The sequence below is a fragment of the Pelodiscus sinensis genome, chromosome 6 (genome assembly GCF_052426305.1).
Source record: "Pelodiscus sinensis isolate ZL-2025 chromosome 6, ASM5242630v1, whole genome shotgun sequence".
Lineage (NCBI taxonomy): Eukaryota > Metazoa > Chordata > Testudines > Trionychidae > Pelodiscus > Pelodiscus sinensis.
This window is the reverse complement of record NC_143057.1, coordinates 22,270,001-22,297,969: the sequence shown is the minus strand read 5'-3', so window position 1 is coordinate 22,297,969 and position 27,969 is coordinate 22,270,001. Positions and strand designations below refer to the sequence as shown.

At 41.5% G+C, this 27,969-nt stretch overlaps 1 protein-coding gene and 1 long non-coding RNA gene across 2 annotated transcripts in view; one reads left to right on the top strand and one right to left on the bottom strand.

Annotated features, from left to right (window-relative positions):
• BNC2 (basonuclin zinc finger protein 2) overlaps positions 1-21,638 on the bottom strand; it is a 474,676-nt gene extending 453,038 nt beyond the window's left edge. The window contains exon 1 of the mRNA XM_075931527.2: positions 21,410-21,638. Coding sequence (XP_075787642.2) covers positions 21,410-21,412 — 3 coding nt within the window. The 5' untranslated portion in view covers positions 21,413-21,638. The remainder of the gene's footprint in view (positions 1-21,409) is intronic.
• LOC106732877 (uncharacterized) overlaps positions 21,628-27,969 on the top strand; it is a 69,575-nt gene continuing 63,233 nt past the window's right edge. The window contains exon 1 of the long non-coding RNA XR_012904622.2: positions 21,628-21,750. This is a non-coding gene — a long non-coding RNA (uncharacterized LOC106732877). The remainder of the gene's footprint in view (positions 21,751-27,969) is intronic.

Genomic DNA, 27,969 nt, shown 5'->3' with positions numbered 1-27,969 from the left:
TTTAATTTGACCTTGTCCCATAGTGTAGACATACCCTAAGATTGCAGTTGAAAAAGAGTGGGATACATTTGTAATTACAAATAAAAGCAGAGGCACACTTCTAAAAGCCTCCAAATTTAACAGACACATACACAGTTGTTAACTCAGTGTTTGAAGAACGTCATTTTCTAATATCTGTTTACAATTTCAAGTTACTGCATGGTGGAAAGCTAGATTTCTGTAACATGTCCCCAAGATATAATCTAATGCTAAAACATATCCTGCGGTAGGTCTACTTTTCAATTACTAGAAGCAAGCATACAAGAGATATATAATTAGTTATGACACTGGGACAAGCATACATGTTTCAACACACACAAAGCTCTTAGAGTTTTTGGCAGTATATGACAGAGATCTAAACTGAAGGCTCAAAGACAAGGTATATGGTTTTGTAAAAAATGCTAACAAAGTTATCACACAAAATGATTTTTAAAAAGGTATGAACTTATTTTGTTTAAACATCTTTTTAAAGATTGGAAAAAAGCAAAAATGGCCCTGCAGCATTAAAACAGTCTATGTTACAAGTTACAAGGAGGAAAGGAGTTGAATGATTTTAAGTGAAAGGCTATCATTCTCCCTACAGAATACATTAAGACACAAATGAATCAAGGGAGATTTTCTGTTTTATGAATCTGGGCATAAGATCTTAAAATCAGAGATGAAACACCAAATTCCATACATTTTAAAAATAACTATTCAAGTATTATACAAGAACTAGCTATCTTGGCATTGAAACTACACAAACTTTAGTATCAAAGGCATATCATCAACAAACCCATAACCCAAAGAGGCCCTTTACAACTAAATTCACACCAACAAACTCCTTGCAGTTAAATTACATATCTAATTTCTAAATGTTTTCAGTTAGCAGAAAAAACAACTGGACAGCAAAAAAAAAGAGCCATAATGGAAACATTCGAAATGACTAAACATGTTCTGTTTTGTTCTATAAAAGGAGCAATCATTTCAATTAATCCAATTAGTTTGAACTCATTCAAACATCTAAGGCTATGTCTACACTGGGAAGGTTTGGTGATGAAAGTGCTGTCGACGTGCAAAAGTCACGAAAATGAAAACCGGTCAAACCGTTTTTTCTTCCTCCCATTGCCAACAGTTCATGGCCCCATTATCATAGAATCATAGAATCATAGAGCTAGAAAAGACCTCAGAAGGTCATCAAGTCCAGCCCCCCGCCCAAGGCAGGACCAATTCCAACTAAATCAACCCAGACAGGGCTTTGTCAAGTCGAGACTTAAACACCGCTAGGGATGGAGACTCCACTACTTCCCTAGGTAACCCATTCCAGTGCTTCACTACCCTCCTAGTGCAATAGTTTTTCCTAATATCCAACCTGGATCTCTCCCACCACAACTTGAGACCATTGCTCCTTCTTCTGCCATCTGTCACTACTGAGAACAGCCTCTCTCCATCCTCTTTGGAACCTCCCTTCAGGAAGTAGAAGGCTGCTATCAAATCCCCGCTCACTATTCGCTTCTAAACAGACCCAACTCCCTCAGCCTCTCCTCATAGGTCATATGCTCCAGCCCCCTAATCATTTTGGTTGCCCTCCGCTGGACCCTCTCCAATGCGTCCACATCCTTTTTGTAGTGGGGAGCCCAGAACTGGACACAATACTCCAGATGTGGCCTCACCAGAGCCGAATAAAGGGGAATAATGACATCTCTGGATCTGCTGGCAATGCTCTTCTTAATGCAACCTAATATGCCATTAGCCTTCTTAGCTACAAGGGCACACTGTTGACCCATATCCAGCTTCTCATCCACTGTAACCCCCAGGTCCTTTTCTGCAGAACTACTACTTAGCTGGTTGGTCCCCAGCCTGTAACAATGCTTGGGATTCTTCTGTCCCAAGTGCAGGACTCTACACTTGTCCTTGTTGAACCTCATCAGATTTCTTGTGGCCCAATCCTCCAATTTGTCTAAGTCATTCTGTACCCTATCTCTGCCCTTAAGCGTATCTACCTCTCCTCCTAGCTTAGGTGTCATCTGCAAACTTGCTGAGGGTGCAATCCATCCCCTCATCCAGGTCATTAATAAAGATATTGAACAAAACCAGTCCTAGAACCGAACCTTAGGCCACTCTGCTAGAAACTCACCGCCATCCTAACATTGATCACTATCCGCTGGGCCCAGCCTTCTAGCCAGCTTTCTATCCATCTTACCATCCATTTATCCAATCCAAATTCCCTTAACTTGCTGGCAAGAATATTGTGGGAGACCGTATCAAAAGCCTTGCTAAGGTCAAGGTATATCGCATCCACTGACTTTCCCATGTCCACAGAGCCAGTTACCTCATCACAGCAGATTGGTCAGGCACGACTTGCCCTTTGTGAATCCATGCTGACTATTCCTAATCACTTCCCTCTCATCCAAGTGCCTCAAAATGGATTCCTTAAGGATCCCTTCCATGATTTTTTTTTCCCTTTTTTGAAGATGGGCATTACATTTGCCTTTTTCCAATCATTCGAGATCTCTCCCGATCTCCACAACATTTCAAAGATAATGGCCAAAGGCTCCTCAATGACATTTGCCAACTCTCTCAGTACCCTCGGACACATTAAGTCTGGACCCATGGATTTGTGTACGTTTAGCTTTTCTAAATGATTCCTAACCTGTTCTTTACCCACCAAGGGCTGTCCATCTTCATCCGATCTTGCATCACTTAGCGCATTAGTCCGGGAGCCAACCTTGTCCGTGAATACAGAGGCAAAGAAAGCATTGCTAGCCCCATGTTGCTTTGCTGTGTCGACAGGGGTGAGCATCCCACAGTGCAGAGTTGTGGGAAAACAGAGGAGATCCTTCCCCTTCTTGGGATTCCTTAATTGCTCTGTGAATTCTCAGTGCTAAGGAATGTCAAAGCAGCATAACAGTCTCTCCAGCCCTCCCCCTGCAGCAGCAGTCTGCCTGCTGCTGTGTTCTTAGCAGGGCAGAACAGGAGCATTCCAATGATTTATTCTTTGTTCACCAAACGGAGACGCTAACTCAGCTGTTAAATACTTCCTTAAACTTTGAAAGGAGTGGGGTGTGTAACTGCAGAGCATCTGAGATCAAATCACTGAGCACAGCCATGAGAGCAAGCATTGTGGGATACTAGTGGAATACAGTTCTCTCAACAAAACAAACAACAAAGTCGAAACTGGCCTTTGTTGACAATAAAGGAAGAGGAAAAAGACAAAATTCTCTCATGGGGTGTAAGATTTTTATAACCAAAACTGGGTGTTTTTCCCAACAAAAGTCGCATTGCAGTGTAAACGCTCGCACTGGTTTGTCACCAAAAGGCAGGTTTTGGAGACAAAATGTGCCAGTGCAGACAAGGCCTAAGAGAGCCTTCTTCACTTGCCATCTTTTCAATACAAAAGCAGTATCATAGAATCATAGAATCATAGAATAATAGGACTGGAAGGGACCTCGAGAGGCCATCGAGTCCAGCCCCCCGCCCTCAAGGCAGGACCAAGCTCAGTCTACACCATCCCTGACAGATGTCTATCTAACCTGTTCTTAAATATCTCCAGAGAGGGAGATTCCACCACCTCCCTTGGCAATTTATTCCAATATTTGACCACCCTGACAGTTAGGAATTTTTTCCTAATGTCCAATCTAAACCTCCCCTGCTGCACTTTAAGCCCATTACTCCTTGTCCTGTCCTCAGAAACCAAGAGGAACAAATTTTCTCCTTCCTCCTTGTGACACCCTTTTAGATATTTGAAAACCGCTATCATGTCCCCCCTTAATCTTCTTTTTTCCAAACTAAACAAGCCCAGTTCATGAAGCCTGGCTTCATAGGTCATGTTCTCTAGACCTTTAATCATTCTTGTCGCTCTTCTCTGTACCCTTTCCAATTTCTCCACATCTTTCTTGAAATGTGGCGCCCAGAACTGGACACAGTACTCCAGCTGAGGCCTAACTAGTGCAGAGTAGAGCGGCAGAATGACTTCACGAGTTTTGCTTACAACACACCTGTTGATACAACCTAGAATCATATTTGCTTTTTTTGCAACAGCATCACACTGTTGACTCATATTCAACTTGTGGTCCACTATGACCCCTAGATCCCTTTCCGCCATGCTCCTTCCTAGACAGTCGCTTCCCATCTTGTATGTATGGAACTGATTGTTCCTTCCTAAGTGGAGCACTTTGCATTTCTCTTTATTAAACCTCATCCTGTTTACCTCTGACCATTTCTCTAACTTGCTAAGGTCATTTTGAATTATGTCCCTATCCTCCAAAGAAGTCGCAACCCCACCCAGTTTGGTATCATCTGCAAACTTAATAAGCGTACTCTCTATCCCAATATCTACATCATTGATGAAGATATTAAACAGTACGGGTCCCAAAACAGACCCTTGAGGAACTCCACTTGTTATCCCTTTCCAGCAGGATTTAGAACCGTTAACAACTACTCTCTGACTACGGTTATCCAGCCAATTATGCACCCACCTTATCGTGGCCCTTTCTAAGTTATATTTGCCTAGTTTATCAATAAGAATATCATGCGAGACCGTATCAAATGCCTTATTAAAGTCCAGGTATATGACATCCACCGCTTCTCCCTTATCCACAAGGCTCGTTATCTTATCAAAGAAAGCTATCAGATTAGTTTGGCATGACTTGTTCTTCACAAACCCATGCTGGCTATTCCCTATCACTTTATTACCTTCCAAGTGTTTGCATAGGATTTCCTTAATTACCTGCTCCATTATCTTCCCTGGGACAGACGTTAAACTGACCGGTCTATAGTTTCCTGGGTTGTTCTTATTCCCCTTTTTATAGATGGGCACAATATTTGCCCTTTTCCAGTCTTCTGGAATCTCCCCTGTCTGCCATGATTTTTCAAAGATCATAGCTAAAGGCTCAGATACCTCCTCTATCAGCTCCTTGAGTATCCTGGGATGCATTTCATCAGGACCTGGTGACTTGCTGACATCTAACTTTCCTAAGTGACTTTTAACTTGTTCTTTGTGTATCCTATCTTCTAAACTTACCCTCTCTCTGCTTGTATTCACTACGTTAGGCACACCTCCAGACTTCTCGGTGAAGACCGAAACAAAGAAGTCATTGAGCATCTCCGCCATTTCCAAGTTTCCTGTTACTGCTTCTCCCTCCTCACTAAGCAGTGGGCCTACCCTGTCCTTGGTCTTCCTCTTGCTTTTAATGTATTTATAAAAAGTCTTCTTGTTTCCCTTTATGCCTGTAGCTAGTTTGATCTCATTTTGTGCCTTTGCCTTTCTAATCTTGCCCCTGCATTCCCGTGTTGCTTGCCTATATTCATCCTTTGTTAGTTGTCCTAGTTTCCATTTTTTATATGACTCCTTTTTTATTTTGAGATCGTGCAAGATCTCCTTGTTAAGCCAAGCTGGTCTTTTGCCATATTTTCTATCTTTCCTACACAGCGGAATTGTTTGCTTTTGGGCCCTTAACAACGTCCCTTTGAAATACTTCCAACTCTCCTCAGTTGTTTTTCCCTTCAGTCTTACTTCCCATGGGACCTTACCTACAAGTTCTCTGAGCTTATCAAAATCTGCCTTCCTGAAATCCATTACCTCAATTGTGCTGGTCTCCCTTCTACCTTTCCTTAAGATCATGAATTCTATTATTTCGTGATCACTGTCCCCTATACTGTCTTCCACTTTCAAGTTCTCAACTAGTTCCTCCCTATTTGTTAAAACCAAATCCAGAACAGCTTCTCCTCTGGTAGCTTTTTCAACCTTCTGAAACAGAAAGTTGTCTCCAATGCAGTCCAGAAACTTATTGGATAGCCTGTGCCTCGCTGTGTTAGTGTCCCAACATATGTCTGGATAGTTGAAGTCCCCCATCACCACCAAATCTTGGGCTTTGGATAGTTTTGTTAATTGTTTAAAAAAGGCCTCATCCACCTCTTCCACCTGGCTAGGTGGCCTGTAGTAGACTCCTAGCATGATATCACCCTCGTTTTTTATCCCTTTTAGTTTAACCCAGAGACACTCTATACAGCTATCTCCTACATTCATCTCCACTTCAGTCCAAGTGTGTACATTTTTAATATACAAGGCAACCCCTCCTCCCTTTTTTCCCTGTCTGTCCTTCCTGAGCAAGCCGTACCCTTCCATACCAACATTCCAATCATGCGTCCCATCCCACCAGGTTTCTGTAATACCAATGATATCATAGTTGTATTTATTGGTTAGCAATTCCAGTTCTTCCTGCTTATTACCCATACTTCTCGCATTTGTATATAGGCATCTAAGATACTGATTTGATCTTGCCTCCCTGTTGTGCCCTGACCCTCCTTTCTCCTTGCCATTATAGGCTGTAGTCCCCCCCATTTCCAGCCCCTCTCCCACTCCCGCACATGCAGCACTTACCTGTGGGCTTTGCTCACCTGCCCCCAACAAACCTAGTTTAAAGCCCTCCTCACAAGGTTATTTACAATAGTTTCTCTCAAGGCCTCAATTCTTTACAATAGCAGAGAAGTGTGACATGTCTTTATGAAAGAATATTTCTGACTCCATAGAGATTAGTAAAGATAGCCACCCTTGAAAAGCCAAGCAGAAAATAGTAACCAATGGTCTTTTTGGGTGTTCTAGGAAGAACTCTAGAGGGAGAGGGGAGGCACACATGGGGGTACAAACACTGGCTAAGATAACAGCAAACCACTTCTCATGCTACCAAGCACCTAAGAAAAAAATATGGGTTTTGTAACATACCTCAAAGGTTAGTAAACCCTCAGATTTCACTATGTGTGAGGAGGGGGAGGAAGGGAGGGATCCAATTTCCAAAAAGTTAAGGCTTCTCATAAGCAGCACATGCCAGCTGCTCCATAGACTTGCTATCCTCCCTTTTTAAACAAAGGGAGTTTGAACACCTCCACAAATCATAAGCACAGAAATAATAGGAGACAGAAGAAATGATTTTGAGGTAGCCAAGATCCAAACAATTTAAAGCTTTATATTTTAAAATTAGTGTTTTTAAACTCCCCCTGGAAACTCATTGGCAGGCAGTGCAAATTTAGAGAGCACTGTATTATGCATGACTCCATTTACTGAGTGGGTTGACCACATTCCATGCTAGTTAGAGTTTATGAATAGTCTCTACAGTTTATCAATGGTTTCAACTTGTAGCTCCATGTACGAGAAGTTACAGTAACTTAATCTTAGGCTGACAGACATGGGTAACAGTAGCTGGATCCACATCCAAAGATTGTAAATTTCTAGCTAAACACACATTGGGCAAGGGAAAAGGAAGGAGGTTCTCAACCACAAACTTGTGCAGCAAATTGGGCACAAACTCCTGAAACCAGGGATGACAAGTGAATTTCTGCCAACTTTGGTGATTATCTCCTCAGAAAACCAATTTGCCATGGCATTGTCCAGTTTGCACCTCCATCAGCTAGTCCCTACCTAGATCACTCTCAGAGATACACTGATAAAACCGTTGGAAAAATCAATCCAGAGCTTTTTACATTTTTTTTTTTAAAAGAAGAGCTTTATCTTCCAATGCCATTCACTACTGGCATACAGCCCTTGACTGTGTATCCAACTTGTACTGATGTATTTCAGATGTTCTAAATAAATCAGTGTAACACAAGAGTAAATATAATAGGATACACTACAGAAAATGTGTAATTAAATGAATTCAAAGATAATAATTTACCAGGGAACAAGACCAAACATATAGGGCCATATATTACCAATAAATAAGAGCATGTGAATCCAGGGTACTATATTACTCTATGGTTTCACCTTGTTTCTCAGTGGATAGTTATACCTCAGAAAGCTTTTAATTATTTAATTACTGACATCCATCCTCCTGGCTTATTTTGTATAAAATTAACCTTTACAGTCTCACTAGTTTTTTCACAGTGCTCATACGTGCACACTCTATAGATACAAAATAGCTGAAACAGATCCTACTTTTACTAACATGCTCATTTTAAATTCCAGATCCTATCACTCATCAATGAAAAGGTCCCTTCCTTAAGGCCACTATAATTCATGACCTTGAGAGAACTATTGGATGTCCTTTCCAGATCTTTTACTCATTTTCAGTAGTACTGTGTCTTGAGTAGCTAACGTAACTTTTATATTGGCCTTAGTAGTGTTGTATTTGCATGAAGACTTTGGTTTTACATTTCAACATTAATGCTTTTCCTCAAGAGTAAGAGGTTAGTCTCTGTATCCTGGTTATCTTCCAACTTGGGCAATTAGGGCTTGATCTGGCAAAACTCCCACTGACTTTTATGACACAAGATCAAGGCCTTATATACAACCTATTCTACTCCCTCTGAAGTCAGTGTGAGTTTTGCCATTAATTGAATTGTTGGGAGCAAGAGCAAGTCCATTCTGCTAATTTACTTCCAATAAACTACAAATGAATCAGACAGTTTTCACTTCCTATCCTAAAACTGTTGCCTGGGATTTTTTGAGGCTTGCACATAGGTGCAGAATGTGGCCCATACTTTGCAATGTTAATCAGATTTGTGCACTCTTTGGGGGATCCACTAGAATGAAAGGCTCTGGTTAAAAAACAAAACAAAAAAACACACCCTTGAGTACTCTGGGAATTGCAAGTCCTTTGGGACTGGAACTGCTCTTTTTGTCCTATACCCAGCAACTGAGGATGTTACCACGATCTCCAAGATGCTAAAGCCAAACAAAAAATAAAAAAAATAAATGTTATTTAAGATGCTGCTGCACTCAGCATTGCAGCACCTAACTGATTTAATAGCATAAATCTCATTCATTTTCAAGGGATTCAAGTATTTAGAAACGAAAATCTAATGGCAGTTGATGGGATTTAGGCTCTTCCATGTCAAAATCCCTTTTCAAGATGAGATTTAAGCTCCTAAATCTATTAGTTTTTCTAATGCTGAAGTGCAGCAGCGCCTAAATTCCATTAAACACCTAGGACTATAGTAGTACAAATATAAAAATAACACAATCCTGCATCCATTGCTCAAAAATGACAGGGAAGTGACTATTCGATTACTACATTTAACTTTAGAAATAAATTAGAAAAATGTTCAATAAATTATGTAGATAAACTAAAATGTATGTGTGGATTTATGAGATAAATATTTCTTGAAGCATTTATTTCTAATAACTTGATTTCACCTCTGAGTTTAAGTCACTTCTCATTATATTCAAGCACTTTTCTCATCCTGACATTATATTCTTTTCATATTATTTTATAATATTTCTTGTATATTTCTTGTTATGGGCTCTTAAAAATAACTATTTTTGCTCCAGGCAGGTCGCTTGGTAGGAACACAAATTACCTTAAATCTACATAGTTCTGGGGCTTTTTTCCAACTGCAAGTACAGAAATATTTACTCATCCTTCACTAACCTAAGAATAATTAATGAAATCTATACATTGCACAATGTTGCCATGACAAGATAATCTCAGTATAACTCAATTTACATTATAACTGTGACAGAACTCACTTTATACAGACCAAAAATAAAGGCAATTCATTCTGCTTTCAGGATGCAAACATGACAGAAGATTTTCATGTCTGCCATCTCCTTATTTCACACAAAGCAACCCCCATTAGCTGAAATTAATATATATTTTTACAAGGAGACTGGATCCCTACATCAGCAACAAAATGTAGAGTAAGTCATGAAGAGCCTGAGATCTGTTGAAGTGCTGTACAAGACGCAACTACTGATATTTTCTCTTGAAGCACAGCCTTATAGTCATTTGCAAGGAGGCAGCATACCATGCAAGTATTTTTCCCAAGCAAGGATCACAAGACTAGAACCAATGTGTGAAAAAGAGGGGAAGCCAATAGTCAGCTTCAGTTCCCAGAGTTACAAAGATGACCCATTAGCAGCGCTCACTGCCATTATGCTGATATTTTTACAATACTACAGGTTCACAATAATAGTCTTGATTTCCAATATGTCTACTGAGAGTTACTAATTCCACAAGACAAGGCAGCATATTAAATATTAACCAATGTCAAAACACAGTGTGCAATATCAGAATGGTGAGAGATGAGCTATTCAATGTGGTTAAGTGTAAGCATATACGAAAGTAGAAATACCATCATAATCAAACCAAAAGGCCAACACTCTTGACCCCTTTGCTCACTGGCTGACCTACACACTTATTTTAGGACTGATTTTTTTCCCTCATATTCAGAGGGAAACTTGACCAACACAATTCTTGTGTAAATATATCCACATTTCTATTCTACATGTTATAAGCAGGTCACAGCAGAATTGGTGGGACAATTTTGAAGAGGTTCTCTCTTCTAATATCTTTGTGGTTAGATATTCCCAGAGACTTTTAATAAAAAGTTCTTTGTGGTATACATACCATCAAAGAACATTTTAAATTACAGTAACTCTTTTGTACAGGACAAAGCAGAAGGCGGACATAAATACCCAGTTGAGGACAATCAAGTCTACTTTGTTTTATGGCAATATAGTGTTTCCCTGAAGAGGTTGATGATTAAATAATAGGCTGTGTTGCAAGGGTTAGTTGCAAGCTAACTCTTCAGCATGGACACATGCCTAACGTCTCATCTGCTAGCCATATGAGGGACCCTATAGCTCTTCTTGTATGGGACAGACTGAAGTAGCTTAACAGTCTCTTGGCCGAACCACTTATTTCCATCAGTTCAACACAACTCTTGCACTGAGACCTTGGATTTTCCCTGTGTCCTTATCTCCAGAAGGTCCTAAGTGACAAGTTGCATGAGAGAAGCAACTTCTGAGGCTATGTCTACACTGCCAAGAAAAGTCGGAAAAAGATACACAAATTGCTAACCGCAATTTGCGCATCTTTTTCCGCTTTTTTTCCGAAAGAGGCTTTTCTGAAATTTGGCCCATCTACACGGGGCCAAATTTTGGAAAAAACTCCTCTTTAGGAACATCGTTTATTCCTTTCACCGAGAGGAATACAGGGATGTTGAAAGAACACATCCTATTTTTCAGAAACTGTTCCAAAAAAGCGGATGCGTTCTTTGGACTCTAGTCATACCCTGAGTCTTAAGTGCATGACAGTTGAGAGTTTGGAACTACCACTCTCCTGTAGTCTGTATTTTCTACTTATGGAGATTCCACATTCCTGCCCTACTCCAGTGGTAACCACTGGGAAGACCAGCACTGTGGTGACCATAGCTAAGGAGATGGGATGTTGCAATGCCAGTAATAGTTAGCCTTTTTCTCACTTGCTCCCCCTACTCCTCTAGGAGATATTTTTTCCAGTGCAAAAAAAGTTAGCATTTGGAACTTCACAACAGTGATCAATTAGGAGCAGATGGAAATGATTATGATTTTGTTTGTTTCACCCTTATCCACAACCCACTGGGCTAAGCTGAATTAAGAAAAAACCTCTCTTCACCCTTCTTCCTCCTGTCAAACTTACCCTGGCTATTTTGGTATATGCCATAATAATCTGTCTTTTCCACTGAAGTCAACATGTGAGGAACTTGTTTCCTTCAACACAAATACAAATGCAACAGCTTACGAAAACTCATACCAACTAAATTCAGAGATAATATGGAAGGTGATACAAGTTGCTAGTTGATTAATGGCTGTGCGGTAATGTGACTTAGTTTAAGCTGGTGTAACTTTGAAGCAGAAAATGAGAAGGAAGGAACAAAGTGTGGGTTACTTTAACTCAAACCCCTTACACACTCCTGGTCCACTGCTGCAACCTTCTCAATCACAATAGCCTCAGATTCCACTAATTATAATCAATATGCCAACTTAAGCTCCCCTACATAGTACAGTAAACTTCCGATAATCCGGCACCTTTAGGACCCAGGGGGTGCCGGATTATCAGATATGCCGGACTATCAGAAGGGGGGGCTATGAAGGGTCTGGGGTGGGGTGGGGGGAAGCTACCCCAGACCCCCTCATAGCCCTCCCTTCTGATAGTACGGCTCTGCCCCAGGAGTCCCCGATTCAGCCGCTGCTGGTCAGTTTCAGCAGCGGCTGAACCGGGGACGCCTGCAGCAGAGCAGCTGGGGTGCTGCTGGGTTGGTCCGGTAGAGCCAACCCTTGGCGCCGCGAGACCAACCTGTCAGCACCCCAGCTGCTCTTGGGGACGCCTGGGGCAGAGCAGCTGTGGTGCTGACGGGTTGGTCCCGTAGTGCCGCTCCTCGGCGCTACGGGACCAACCCAGCAGCACCCCAGCTGCTCTGCCCCAGGTGTCCCCAAGTCAGCCGCTGCTGAAACTTATCAGCGGCTGACTCCAGAAAGCCAGAGGCAGAGCTGCTCTGCCCCGGGCTTTCTGCAGTCAGCCCTGGTCAGTTTCAGCAGCGGCTGAATCAGGACGCGTGGGGCAGAGCAGCTGGAAGGCTGCTGGGTTGGTCCCACAGCACCGAGGAGCGGCGCTACTGGACCAACCCAGCAGCACCCCAGCTGCTCTGCCCCAGGTGTCCCCAAGTCAGCTACTGCTGAAACTTATCAGCGGCTGACTCCAGAAAGCCAGAAGCAGAGCTGCTCTGCCCCGGGTTTCCTGGAGTCAGCCCTGGTCAGTTTCAGCAGCGGCTGAATCGGGAGGCCTGGGGGAGAGCAGCTGGGGCACTGCTGGGTTGGTCTGGTAGCGCCAAACCTCGGCGCTGCGGGGACCAACCCAACAGCACCCCAGCTGCTCTGTCCCAGGTGTACCCAAGTCAGCTGCTGCTGAAACTGACCAGCGGCTGATTCCAGGAAGCTGGGGCAGAGCAACTCTGTCTCGGGCTTCCTGGAGTCAGCCGCTGGTCAATTTCAGCAGCGGCTGAATCCGGGACAGCTGGGGTGCTGCTGGGTTGGTCCCGCAGCCCCGAGGGGCAGCGCTACTGGACCTACCCAGCAGCACTCCAGCTGTTCTGCCCCCAGCTTCCCGGATTCAGCGCTGGTCAGTTTTAGCAGTGGCTGAATCGGGGAAGCCGGGGGCAGAGCAGCTCCAATGGTCCGGCTGCCCGGAGCACTTCCGGGTTCCTGATGGTGCCAGACCATCAGGAGTACCGGACCGTCAGATGCCGGACCATCGGAGTTTTACTGTATCTTCAAATTTAGCCCAAAAGCAGTGCACATATTAGAATAAATGGGTTTTAGTAAAAAGCAATTGCAGCATATTTAATTTCTTGTATCATTACTCTCTGAGCTTCCTTCTGCTCTCACTGATTTTAGTAGCATCCAGCCCACTAGTGTCCTCTAGATCCACAACATCTGGAAAATGGTGGTCATGCCCTGTTGTGACAGCTAAGGCTAATCAATGAAGACATGCAATTATCACTAGTACCATGATTATTTTTAGCAAAGGAGGTCCAAGTGAAAAATATAACATTCTTGCAGAGCTTTCTCTTAGGTATCACTCTGAAAAGCTTTTCAATGGACATCTAGAAATGCATAATTGACATGAGCCAGTGTAAATGCACAACACAACTGTATTTGTAAATCATCAATATACCAATATTTGGAAAAATGACAAAATTTTAAAAACATATGCATATAACAAAACCCTTCTGATAAGTATTAACAACCTTCTGGTAGCTTTCATACCAAGATGAATAATAAAACTTTGTCTAGCAAAACTGGCGAAGTGCCACACAAAGTCAATGTACTTAAGGCAATAACAGTCTATCAAAGAGCTACAAAAGTCATTATTTAGAAAGCAATAAATATAGACATGTATTAACATGAATACACAGAACATGAGAGCTTCCAAGAAAACAAATATTTCCTTTAGTTCACCAATGACATTAACAGGACCTCCAAATTAGTTTACCTTTCATTTGTTCCTCAATTCCTGTAACACAATTTCAAGGTACTTTTATTACAAAAATTATCAGGATAAGATGGAGTAAGGAAAAAGTGGTTCATCATGCTAAACCCATTCTTCCAAAATATCAAATGCAACATTTCAATATGAAAAGGTATTAGATACTTAACTTATCCTTTCATCTTCAATTTGGAAATCATGTAGTAACTTTTAGCCTCAAACAAGCTAATATGAGTCTCGTAATGACAGGATGCTTAAAACTAAGTAGCCCCTGCTAAACTTGTTCCAATTCACTTATGTGGTTTTAGTTCCATTTAAATGTTTGTCCATTTCTGAATGCAAATTATATCTGCCTAATAGAATATAAGGGAGTTTGGTATTGAATATCAGTGGCAGACCTGCCATCTGCTTTTGTGTACCAAAACCAAAAACATTTCTTTGCATTGCTTGCTGAATTTCATATTTCTAAAGCAATTATTCCTATAGCTCACTGCCAGATTTTAGGTTGCCTGTCTCTTTATCTTCCATATTCTGAACTGTAACCAAATGGTATAGCCATGCTTCACTTCTTTCACATGAGGATTAGGGTTGAGGAAGGAAAAAAACAGCAATTATTGGCACTGTTAATAAAACAATGGCCACTTACATAAGTTACATTTATAATTGCTATTTACATTACTTGAAGAACTCAATACAAACAGCTTCAGAAAAGATGCAAGTTGTACAAACTTTTGATTCCCATTCATTTTTGTTCTGTTACAAATCTCAATAGCGTGCAACATTTAAAGCACTGATGGCCTGATGAGAGCTCTTCTTCTGCAGCTTTACAGAGCTGCAGATGCACGGATTTCATTAGTTACTATGATTTGCTCTGATGTAAAAGTGATCTGGATTAGGCCTTTACAATGTTTCAAACTTAATGGTCTCTATTAAAATATAATTTAACCTTAAATCTATGGTCTTAGGAAAGTTATATTTCGGAAGAGCTGAGTATCAAACTATTTTGACTGGTAAAACTGTTACTAGACTCTGATGTAGGAGAGCTGCTAAAGGGAAAACAGGAATAAATCCATCTATTTTTTCATGGTGTAAATTACAAACTTGTGAGCAAAGATCGTAATTCCCCACTTCATCACATTCTACTGGCCTTCAGTGGAGTTACAAGAGTGGAGAGTCAACTGACTCTCAGACTGAAATCTGTCCCTTGATACTACTCTTTGAGTCAGGAGTAGTGGCTGAAGTTATTCAGATACATCTTCAGATTTCTGGTCAAATTCATCCCTAGGACAAGTCCAATTAAGTCAACAGTGTTACAACCAGGGAGTTAGGATGAGCCTTTAAGAATATCAATATTTTCCTGTAATCCTCCTGCCTATGTATTTTCCTGTTTCTTATCTATAGTTTTGAAAATTCTGGTTGACAATTTTTGATCTGTGCCAAAAAAAGATTATAAGAAGTGCCGTATGTTTAGGAAAGCTATTTCAAACATATTCCATGGCTGCCAGGTTTAAAAAGTCGACAAATTTCCTGGTTTCAGAAAACATTTAATTTTTTCCCCCTTGAAAATAAAACTAACATGATTGACAAGTACCTCACAGGCAAATCTTGGCAACACTTAATGCAAGTCCATCTCTTTGCCTCTTAAGCAAAATTCCCGCACAAACTGTTTGTCTTTGCAATAACTCCTACAAAGCTCATTACTTCCAGCCTTGGTCTATCCCCCATGTTGTGCATTTATTCCTGGGATGCAGTATCAACATGTGGCACATGTCCTTGACATGCATAGAAGAGTTGCACCCCAGGATAGCAGCATGCATGACAATAGTATTGACTCTTACTCCTTTATGGTTGCTGGGATGTAACCGAGAAATCTAATAACTGTGACAGTAGGCCTTTAGGTTTTTCCTTGCCTTTCCAGACAGTGAAGCTGCACAGACACTAATGAAAGGTTAAATGAATAGGAATAGCTGACAAGAGGTACAATAAAGAAGGGACTTGGTAATCCACAGACACTGAGCAGAGATCCTTGGCTCAAGCAGAGAAAGGACAGCACATCGTCGAGTCACAATATTTAAAACAGCTTGCTATACACAGAGGCTTTTGTGTCTGGGTACATGTCTGGCTTTGGAACAAAAAAAGACACTGAAAAGGAATTTCAGCATGGGGCACTTTGGCAAATGTAAGGTCACAATAAGGGGGAAATGTTTTGTACATGTTGTTACATCTTTGTACTGAACACTAAAAAGCAGAGACTAAAGACACACAAATCTCAAGTTTCAAAACACCACCATATTTGACGAATATGACATAGTTGCTACACTGGTTCAATATGATTTCAATTGACAACATGATGGGTGTTGCGCACGTGCGCGCACACACACACACACAGCATCACTAAAGGCTTGTATCATTTCATAATCTGTACTACACATTATCAGCAAGCTTCTGAACTACTTTCTGTAGTTTGATAGTATAGTACAATTGTTGACCTGAGAAACTGTAGCATAGTGCAAAAACAAAGCTAGACTCCCAAACAGTACATCGCATAATGGGAATTTCAGAACTTTTCAGAAGATAGCATTTCAATTTCTTGAGCTTGTGATTAATCAGTTTTAAATATATTTTCTTTTTCATAATTACAAAAAAATGATCACATTGCACCTACCTACTTTTAGAACTCTCGTGGGTTTCAGAATTTTCTTTCAAAAGAGGTTTAAGTAAATGGTAAACCATTTTTATGAAAAGTTACTGAAAAGAGCAAAGAGAGAAACCAAAAGAGCAGTCTAAGGTAACAAGTGAGAAACAAATCTGAAGTTATCTGCATTCATGTTTCATTACTTAGTTTAAGTTATTCTAGAAGCAAAAAGTCCAGAAAAGATATTCAACCATGAAAAATGAAAAAAGCCTTTATTTACCTGCATCCTATCTTGCCTATGCATTATAATATAACAAACATATTTATAATGTGTGGTAAAATATACCATGAAAACATTCTAACACAAGATAGCCTCTTTGAACAATGAAATTAAAATTACAGCTTAACTTTTGAGTGTACTAAGTGTTCTAATAAGCAACAAATAAAAGCTTTTACTAGCTAACAACAGAATGAAAGCTACTACGTTGTGCAAGAGATAGAGACAAACCTAAAAGTTTATCTCACTGGATTATATCATTTACTTAAATGGTAAAGAAGTTTGTTCAAAGTAATGCACATAAAAGCTAGTGTTGAACTATAACACAGCAATTATGATCAATAGTATGTTAAGTGCAAACAGTCACAAATCAGGTGGAAAGAGACACATACAAAATATGAGATTAAACAAATATTGTATTAAATTGCTAAGTACCATTTATTTAAATGAGGTAGTAACTGTTAATTATAATATTTCAAAGCCTATCCATTTTCTAAAGAGAAACCTCTGTCCTAACTGTGCTCTCTAAATTACATAGAATCTTTACATATCACACTTGTCTTTTCTGTAATTTATTTTAGTTGTTTTATAGTCAAACAGAATCATATATATGTGTATAGCAGAAAATAATTCATTCTTTAACAAAAGCAATTTAACTTTTGAAGATTGGTGTCCAATGTGTGAAAAACTCCTTCAAAGATTCCTCATTTTTAAAAAAGGAAAAAAAAAAAATATGTAGATTTATTTTTTAAATTCCATGTCTCAAATGCATTTTAGTTGGACTTCCTCATTTTAATCTTCTGAAAATTAAAACCAATTGTTTAGTTATATGAATCAATTGCAAATCCTGATACACACATAAATCACACTCAAAATGCAAGAGTCACCCCCAAAACCTAAAACACTACATCTGTGACAGTTACTAACTTATTTTCAGAGCCATTCTATTTTTCTGAGTCATTTTTCATTTTTTTTAACCTTAGGCATATCTAATAAAATCAAGAGGCACCCTGTAGCTCTGCAGAGAGGAGTTTAACTAACCAATGATCCTTTCCATTTCCTTTCCATTTTAAAAAGCAATGCAGAAAGAGAGAGCAAGTGCGCATGCGCAGCATTTTCCTTACATAATAAGAGGTTTTTCTTTTTATTCAGCAATGTTTTCAGTACTGCATCTTGCAAAGTTGTGGATAATAAATGAGAACATCTGCTATGAAACCCAAAAAGTTAAATATTACTTATTACGCAGCAAACTAAAGAATCTCTTAATCGCTTCCAACTTGCACTTGGTTTACAAAATTGTAGCCTAAATTTGTACACTGCATGATAAGTTAGCCATCTATGTATTAAAATATATAGTCTATTTTTGAATGATTAAATGCAATGAAAATATAAAATGAAAATACTTAGACAAACAATAGTATGTCCTCTAGTTTAGAGCCCAGTTTTTAAACATTGTGTACCTTAATTCAATAGCTATGCTATTTGAGGTTGTATTCCAGAAAACTATTAATGTTGGTGCTAATTTGCAAATTATATTTTCACATACCATAATACTCATATAGCATTTGCAATGACTTTTATTGTTTAATCACTTCCGCATTTCAGTATTGGATACTTTGGAATTATACTTATTTAGCAAGCTATAAATAATGTAGTTGGCAAGTGTAATTGATAATTTAGCATCTTACTGTAACTGTAAAAGCCTCATTATAGACTAGCAAATCATTTCTAACAAGTTCAACTGACAAACACTAAAGCAAACCTGTACTAAATACTGCTAAGTTGTTTGTTTTTTTTCTAAGCATACATATTTGAGACAATGTGCAAAAGGCCATCCAGAAAGATTAAAAAGAAAACCAAACTGAACTTCCAAGTTACTGATTTTTTTTTATTTTATTTTCAAGGACTTCAAAATAGTAACAACGAAAAGAATAGCTTTCTTCCCCTTCCCCCCTTCCGAGCTAGTGTCCAATTTCTTCTTTTCTGAACAGCTGTATTATCCAACTTAAGTTGCTCTGCTAATTTCAGTCCCATAAGGACTAACTTGGAAGGCAGGAAAATACAAGAAAAGATCAATTTGCTGGGAAAGATCAAATGAGAAAACTGTGGGGACAGCACGAGGTCAGAGTGTGGAGAACTAAGCAGACCTGTTCTTCATTAACTTAAGCTCTCCTGGGATGTCACACACTACCTGTCCATGGGCTTATTGAACCGCCTAACCCTCATCTCTGTACCATTCTTCTGGGCCCAAGCGAATCACATCGTGCTGCTGACAAGTTAGCAGGGGAGTGCGGCTGCAACATGAAAGCACTTTTCTTTCTTGTCTAAATCAAGCAGATTTTTGAAAAGACGACACAGCATTGACTCATGACATGGCAAGATGAAATGAGAGGTCTGGGCCAGTCTTGAAGCTGTGCAGATAAAAGTAATCAAATGACACTCCTGGAATGCAAATTGGCATTCTTGACTGCAGCAATTGCACAACCATGAAACATCCCTGACAGCAAGCAAGATTAGGACAAAATGTTATGTAAAGCACTGAACGCAAAAACTCACTTGAAAAGTCAAACTGTAGCACTTACATTTTAATACAAAAATAGTCAGCTTTGCTTTTGTCTGCTCCTTTACTGCTTTGTTTTATGTAATCACATATTCCCATCTGTCATATAACGCTTCAAATACAAAAACCTCAGGGTGAACAGGTATGTCTCCAAGATTTGTCCACCTATATTTTAACATAACTTTTAAAAAATTAACATACTAAAAGAGAGAGCCTCCATTATGTGTTTAAAGCATTGTGCATATAGAACAGTTCATACTTTGGGGTCTTAAAAGCAGTTTCTCCCTTCTCCCATAACAAAGAAGTACCAAGTTAGCATTCATATTCTCTTGCATCTTAATCACATGAAATTACTAAAATAACTTGCAAAATATTTAGTGATCTGATTGTTCAATCTCCTGCTCTTTAGGAATTTACAGCAGAAGGTTCATACAGCTACAAGGTTCATTAAGGATGAAAAACTTAAAGTGAAACTAGTGTAACACAGAGCACTTTTGCCCCCAATAAATGTAAGAGTCCTGAAATTATTAAGGGATAGGAAAGTTCCACACACTTTTTCAGGGACTTGGTATTCTTAAGCAGAACTGCTGATCAGGTTTAAATAATATTGTCTTAAATGAACTATATGGCAAAAAAGGTTTACTCTGTTTTAAAAGTAATTCCTGACTATGGGAAGGAGTGATGATACATATGATAAATGGAAGATGCTATTATGAAAAATAAAGCCCTTTCCTGTCTCTGAACATCTAATTAGCTGACATGTCTGAAAGGCATACAAGTTTAAAAATATGTAATATTTAGTTTTGACTGCTTACTTAAAAAATAGATCCAAGACATTTTAACTGTTGGTTGAAGAGAAAAAAAATAGACTTTGCCACTTTAATCCTGGGTATACCAGATTATTACCTGTCTTTTATTCATCAATTTTACAACAGTTTGACTCTAGAATACACAGGAATCATCATAAATCACAAGCTGCTTTCAAAAGCACTGATTTCTGTCAGCCTTGCTGTAACCACAGTCCTGGACACATGCTGCTTTTTTCCCCTCCCCACCCTGGGGTTTTGTTGCGGATCCCTGCATTTGACAGTGGCATATCGCACATTCCAAAAACTGTGGCTTCCATCACTGAAATAAGACATGTCACATTAAAGACATGAATGGAAAAATATTAACACTGTCTCATTCTTCTCTTCCCCATCTCCCTTTTAATGTATCCAATCCCCAAGTGGGGTAACAATAGCAATTTACGATGGAAGCGGACTAAAAAGCATGAGAGTGGTCAAGCAACACGCACTTTATTGAATAGGAGCTGATCCCTGCTCCTAAGTGACCTAATATACTTTTTAACCTCAGAAATATCACTTCATAATCACTTGTGCAGTCCTGTTCCTTTCAGCTTCAAAAGTATCTTCACATCACATCCTAGGCGAAAGAAGTTAAGCGAGATCCTGATTTTTATTTTTAATGTACATGTTTTTAATTAAAACAAAAAGCCTGCTCTTGTAAAATCCTATTTTAAAAGAACTGGCCCCGTTTCATTTGCTCACGGGAGATCCGGCAAACATGATGTGAAAGCTGTTTTCCCTCTTCCAGTGAGCACATCAATAGTCCCCTACAAGCTCTGTGAACAACTGCTGATTGGGAAGGTGTAAACTGCAAGCACATGCCCAAGCAAAAAGAGAAGAAAGAGCTACTGATGGAAGGTGGATTTACACTTCTGCCTCCCTGCCTCAGGCGTTGTTTCTCTCCCCACCCCACCCCAGAAACACACACACACACACACACCACACACACCTTCTCCCACTTTCAAAGGTTTCCTTTACTTTGTGCGCAGTTACTCATTTCCAACCAGAGGGTGGTTTCCAAAAGAGGCTTACACCACAATACGTCTACATTCAAGCTCTTCCCCCACTTTAAAAAAAAAAAAAAAAACCAAAACATTGTCCCCTCACCTTCCGTGGAAGGAAAAGGGCAACAAAACCCTGTGGCCATTCCACCCCAAGCGCCTGAATGTTTGGGAGAGCTGAAATTATTATTTCAGTGTAGCATATCCCCCCGCCCCCAAGCTGTTTGTTTAAAGGCTGAGGAGCACGCCTGGTTTTGATACTGCCCAATGTATTAAACAACAAAATCAAGGCTACAATGAAAACGAAAGGCTGTTGGAAACTTCTTACCATCTCTGCATGCTGGTTGGCAAGTGCACCCCCTGTCTCTTGATCTCCTCTCAGCAGCAGTGCATGCACCAGCCCCTTCCTTCTGCCTCTGGGCTCTCTGCTCGTCTCTGTTTTCCTCTTTCGCCCCCCCCCCCCCCACCCCTGCTTCTCTCTCTCAAGCCTTCAGGTGATTTGAACTACAGACAAAAAAAAAAAAAAAAAAAAAAAGAGAGAGAGCGCGCGCGTCTCTGCAGCTCTTCAAAACTTCAGCCCCCAAACTTCAGCCGCAGCCGCGGGAAAGACCTTTCAACACGGAGCTGCTGGGGGGGAGGGACCCAGGTTTGGAGCTGAAGCCTCCACAGGTTGGTCTGTTGTTGTTGGGTTGTTTGGCTGGACGACGAGGGAGGGGGGAGACTTGCATGTGGAGCTCAGAGGACAGCGGCGCTTCCTTGCTCCCCTTTCACCCTCGGCCGCTGGGCAGTGCTCGTGGGGCAAGGAGACAGGGAGGGAAGGGGCGGGGGAAGCTTGTGCGAGCCCGCGGAGGCCGCTGGAGCCCAGCTGTCAAAAACGCCGAGCGGCCCCGGCGAACTTTATTCTGAGCCAAGCGCGCCGCTCTCGCCGTGTGGGGGTCCGGCTCAGGCTCGTTCTCGCTCTTCCCCCTCCGGCCGCATCCCCCTCGCAGCGGCGGCGAGCTCTCCTGCTGCTTCTCCTCTTCCTTATCAGCTCACGGCGGCCAGGCGCCGCTGGAGAGCGAGCGAGCGAGCGAGCCGGGGAAGGGAGAGGGGTGGAGGGAGGGCAGAGGGAAAAGAACACGCAGCCCGAAGGAAAATGGGAGCAAGTCCCGAGAAGCGCGTTACAGAGGAAGAGCGAGAAGTTAGGCAGCTCTGAAGTTTCTTGCTTGTGGTCCCGATTTCCTGCTCCCCACCCCCTGCTCCATCCACTCCCGGGGCGCTGCTGCCGCCGCTGGGTGTGGGAGCTGAAGAATGTTTTAAGGCCTTTTTTGGGAAGGGGGGGAGCCGTCACGGTTGTACGTTTGCAGGGTGAAGACAAGAGTCACATCTGTGTGTGACACGGAGCCAACCGAGCTCAACTCTGCCCTGGAGACACAGGAAAACACAAGCTCCAGGCTTCACGCACAACTGCAGCTCAGAGCACACATTTTTGAGGCACATGCAACAAAACCCACACCCTTTCCAAGCCACACACACTCATCATCGCCATCAGCCAGGACATAATTTAACATGTGGGAACAACACAGCCAGTTGCACTGATTTATCATAGTTTAGCAAACTTTCAGCTCCTCCAACCCAGGAGACGAAATGGCACAGATTTTATGCCTGTTCCTATATGCTGAATGTCCCCTATTGACACTTTTCTTCCAAAGTCTTCTCATAGCTCAACATACATCAAAGGATTTTAAACCCCCCCCCCCCCTCGTTATTTATGGCTCTGAAATGTTGGCAGATACATGAAAATCCATATGAGTAATTTGAAAAGGGAGACTATGACTAAAGTCTATAAAGTTCATTTGTCTATCCATGGGCAGTAATAACCACATCTGTTATCTGCTTCAATATCTACTCTTCCCCCCTTTTGCAGATAAAGCAAAGACTCCTTACTTGCCTTTTAAAAAAAAATCAACATTGTTTCTTTTAAGATATGCAGTAAAAGTAGCAGGGTTCTTTCCACTGGGATGGTTAAAGTTGCATGTTTATGTAAAGAAAAAAAAAAGGCTGCCACGGTGAAGGGCGTCTCCACATTTTCAAACCGCTATATGAAATAAAGGAGACAGGCTGGCCATGTAGCAAGATTGAAAGACAACAGATGGACAGCACATATACTCCACTGGTACCCATGAGACGTGAAAAGATCAAGAGGAAGGCCTTGAGCATGTTGGGTGGATCCTTTATGGAGGATTCATAGAAGGACATGGACAAGAACTGCACAGAACAGGACAGTGTGGAAAAGTTGCCATCTGCTTCAGTGGCAAGACTATCCATGTCAATGAAAACATGGATCTTTCAAGTATTCCACATAAGTATATTAAATAAAAATTTAAAAAGCTGCTAGCTAGCGTTAAATTAAATTTTCCATCTTCCTCTACTTTTGATATTTGGACATGTTTATGTCGAGTGGGTATGTGAAAAGGTTTGAATGTGGTGAGGTAACGGGTCAGGGTCAAGCATGTGAGACAGGTAATGAGCTGCCTTTCATTTTGGCCAGGGGTGAGCAAGAGAGCCTCCAAGGGCCGGATCTGGCCCACCAAGTGCATTGATCCAGCCTGTAGATGCTCTGCTGCTTCCCTGCCCCCGGGGCCAATTGAGACTTGGGGACCGAGGACTGCACAAAGTCTCCTTCCCCCACAAGGGGTGCATGGTGACTAAAGTGAACCGCCAGCTGTTTTGAACAGCCTGTGGTTAACTTTAGGCCCTGCATGCCCCTTGCATCTCTGATTGATCTGAGGGGGGAGGGGGAACACACAAAGTCTCTTCCTGCTCTGCAAGGAGCACCTAGTGCTTAGAGGGAACCGCCAGCTGTTCAAAACAGCTGTTAGTTCTCTCTAGGCGAAGGTGGGGAGCTGGGGCAAAGACTTCACAGGCTATCCCTGCTCCCAAGCTAATCAGGGTCGGTGGGCGGGGGAACGCGAAAGTGTCCTGTCCCCACCTCTTCCGGGACAGCCCTGGGCAACTTCAAAAATTTGTGAAGTGGCCCCCCTTCTAAAATTATTTCCCACCCTTGATTTTGACTGAGGAATCTATTTTCTTTTGGAGGACCCACACCAAAGTCAGTTCCAATAGCATATCCTTGTGCATTATCAAAGCAGCAGAATTTCTACCAGATTTTAGTTCCCATCTCCTATCTCCTGTGTGGGAAGAGTAATCAGACCTGTGCTTCAGTTACCACACAGCTATTCATTGCAGACATGGGCCTATACATGCCTCAGTTACTCTCTCCTCCATAAAACTGTTCATTTGGTGGAGAATACAGAATCCGTTCACTGGGCACAATGGAGAAGGATGTGAACTGAGATTTACATTAGCATCACTTCATCCAGATTAGTTTGGATCCTCATTATTTAGGGAGTAGACTAGGGCTTTGAATACAGGCAGTCCCCAGGTTACATGGATCCGACTTACATCGGATCCCTACTTACAAACGGGGTGAGGCAACCCCACACTAGCTGCTTCCCCCCAGCAGACCAGGGAGACGAGAAGCTAGCGCCCCTCCCCCAGCAGACCAGGGAGACGCGGAGCGGCTTTTCTCAGCAGACACCTCAGCTTGAGAATAAAGGACTGAGGGAAGTGAGGTGTGGGAGAATAAAACTGAGCTCTGGAGAAATGTTTGGCTATGGTTTCCCCTACAATATGTACCAGTTCCGACTTACATACAAATTCAACTTAAGAACAAACCTACAGTCCCTATCTTGTACGTAACCCGGGGACTGCCTGTAATTTAAGAAACAGAGGTAAGTCAACATCTGATGTGTTTTCTAGCAATACACCAGAGAGATAAGAGAAGCTGGTTACTCATCTGAGCCTCGAGTCTCATTACTTACACACACACACTCATTCACTCATGTGCCCCTGTGAACCAAGAAAGGGCCAAGAACCTTCCAAAAAAAATTGTGGCTACACAGCCCTCTGGTGGCTAAATCCCTTCACAAGCCCACATGCATGTCTCTCCACACAGGTTGCTTCAGATTGGCCTGAGTCAGATTCAGTAATAACATTTGGGACCTTTACCATGTTAGAGGTACAATCCCCTAGGTCAGGGGACTTCTGAGTACAGTCTGAGTACTTCCACAATCTGACTTGTGAAATATTTTGAAAAAAGTTATTTAATCAGGCCTGCATAGCTATAGGCCTGGGAGTGGGGGGCATGCAGGGACTTACCCTTGCATACAACTCCCAGCAGCACCCAGCCACCTGCTTTTGTAGGTACCTGGTCTCTGTCTTGGCTCTTGGACAAATGGGACGCTATCAACTTGCATGTACTTGCAAACTCATGAATCAGCCCTTCCACCCCACAAAAAAGAGAATGGCTTCTTGAAAGCACAGATAAAAATACATTTAGGGATCTTTTTATTTGGCATCTGGTGTTCAAGGTTTTTGGTTGAACTTGGGCATGTTTTCTAGCTTTTCACAAACCATGAGACCTACAGTCTCCCTTTAAAAAAAAGGGGGGGGGGGAAGGCAGCTAGATTTCTCTTCTAATACCATGCACCAACAGACAAGTATAATCTTCTCAGTCACAGCAACTAAAGTTGATAGGGGCGCAAGAGATATCAGGTAGCAACGTTCCAGATCTGGCCAGTGAAGCCAACAGCCACCAGGGTCCTCGGGGCAAGGTGTGTGTGGTGGGCAGAGGGGGCAGAGCTGAGGGCAGTCAGCCCTTAGCAATGCCCAGACCACAGCACGCCCCTGTAGCCCTCAGAATGGGGAGTGCCCAGTGTGGCTCTCCAGCAGCAATTCAAAGTGGCCTGAGGCTTCCATGAGGCTTCCAGCTGCCACAGTAATAATGGTGGCAGCCAGGAGCTTTGGGCCCCTTTGAATTGCTGGGTCCTGGGGCATTTGTCCCATTCCCCCTCCCACCCGCACACCCCACCCCCACCCCGAATCAGCAGTCCTGGATCTGGCTTAATTCTAATAATGTGGCTGGGCCAGGAAAAAATAAGATCGAATTATCAGGAGGCTTGTGATCAAATCGGGAAAGATGGCATCACTGATACTGCATCAGTGTCACAAAAGGAGTTCATATTTTCACAGCTTACACCCAAGGATCTGCAAACACCTCCACCAGACCACAGGCACATGGAGCTAGCAGCAGGAACTCACTCTAGCCCCACTGATCTGCCGGTGGTAGGATGAGAGCCAGGGGCAGCAGGCAGGGCCAGGGAATGTGGGGAGAGGGACTAGAGTGCAAGCCAACTAGCTGGGCTGGGGGATACATGGGGAGGAATGTGTGAAGACACCCGCCTCCTCTGGAGCCCTGCTAGAATTTGAAGATTGACACTAGGCCTAAGAGAAATCGGGTTTGAGCCCTCTGCTCTAAGTGATAAGGGGATGCCACATAAGAAATCTGGTAAGAGATTAATCTTACTTTCTTGGTCTCAGTCACATAACATGGATTAAGATGCACCAACTGCAGTGCACCACAAGCATGCACCAACTGCAGTGATACGATTACCGCTGGAGCCCAACCTAGCTCCTTTAACAGCAAGTAAAAAAAGCAGGGTGTTATCCTCATTGGGACCAGCCCTTTGAGTGAGAAACACTCACATACACAAATCAAGTAGATAGCATCTTGGGGCCTGGGGCACTCAGTCGGATACTACTTAAATTTTGGGGGATGGCACCAGGATTCTGCAGCTCTTCTACTGATACTGGGAAATTCTGTAGCAATTTCCATAGTTTTTTTAAATGAGGTTTAAGAAATTCAATAAGAAAATGTATAATATATTCACTGGGCTATTTTGTCAGATATTAAATTCAATTTTATGCTATCCGTACATTTTTTCACTTTTTAGTACATCACTGATTTTTGTATTGACAATGAATAACTGCCTCATAAACGTGTTTGAATGGGAGAGGTAGGAATATCTAAAGGCTTTTTGATGTCTGGCTTGGTAGTTTGGGATTATTGGATAAGTACATTAGTTAGGATGTTTCTGCTAAAATGATCAGTAATGAAATATTAACAGTGTTGATATTTTGCATGTTATCTTTATGTTTCAAAGTCAACAAGCACTGAGTTGAATGAGGCACCTTATACTTTTCAGAACCTGGTTTCAGACTGCTAGCAATCTTAGGTAGACTATATTACTTTGATTTATGTCCAGAATTTCAAAATGATGTACAAAAAAGAGCTAAAAACAGAATTTTAAACATGAAACTGTAGATTCAGGATCATAATTCTGTAGAAAGACATTTTCTGAGGTAGATTCTGCAGCCACAGAATCATGGAGCTGATTCTTGTCTAAAGTTGCATCCAACTTATATGTTTGTTTCTGTGACTGTGTGCGCCTGTGTATAATGCTATACAGGCTGTCAATGCTTAACAAGTAACAAACAATGAAATAAATGGCAAAATATCCCTGCTGGTCTATAGCCTCAAGTCTGGCGGACCTAAGGATCTGGTGATACTCACTCTACTGGAGGATGGTCAATCAACAGTTATTCCTAAAGACTGCTGACAATTCTCAAAGTACATTAACTATTCTAAGTTCTGGAGATAACCTGAGAGGATCAGAGAGCAAAATGAAGCCCTAAGGAAGACACTATTTCTCAAAAAGCTGTTATCCCAAGGATGACCAAACCAATCTCTTCTTTTCAACTATCCAGCACTCTATACAGTAGCTAAGGGAAAGAGTAATTAAAAAAATTCACTTTCACAAATGGAAAAAAAAAATCTAAACACCACAAGGTGGAACTCAACATGGTTCTACTGATGGAATTTCTGGGGGTGGAAGATGAAGAGTAATTTTTAAGTAATTTTTAATTGTTTAACATTAAGAAATGTCAATATAACTCTTACCAACATAAGCTTAATTTAACCCCCTTATTTTATGATCACCTTTAGTT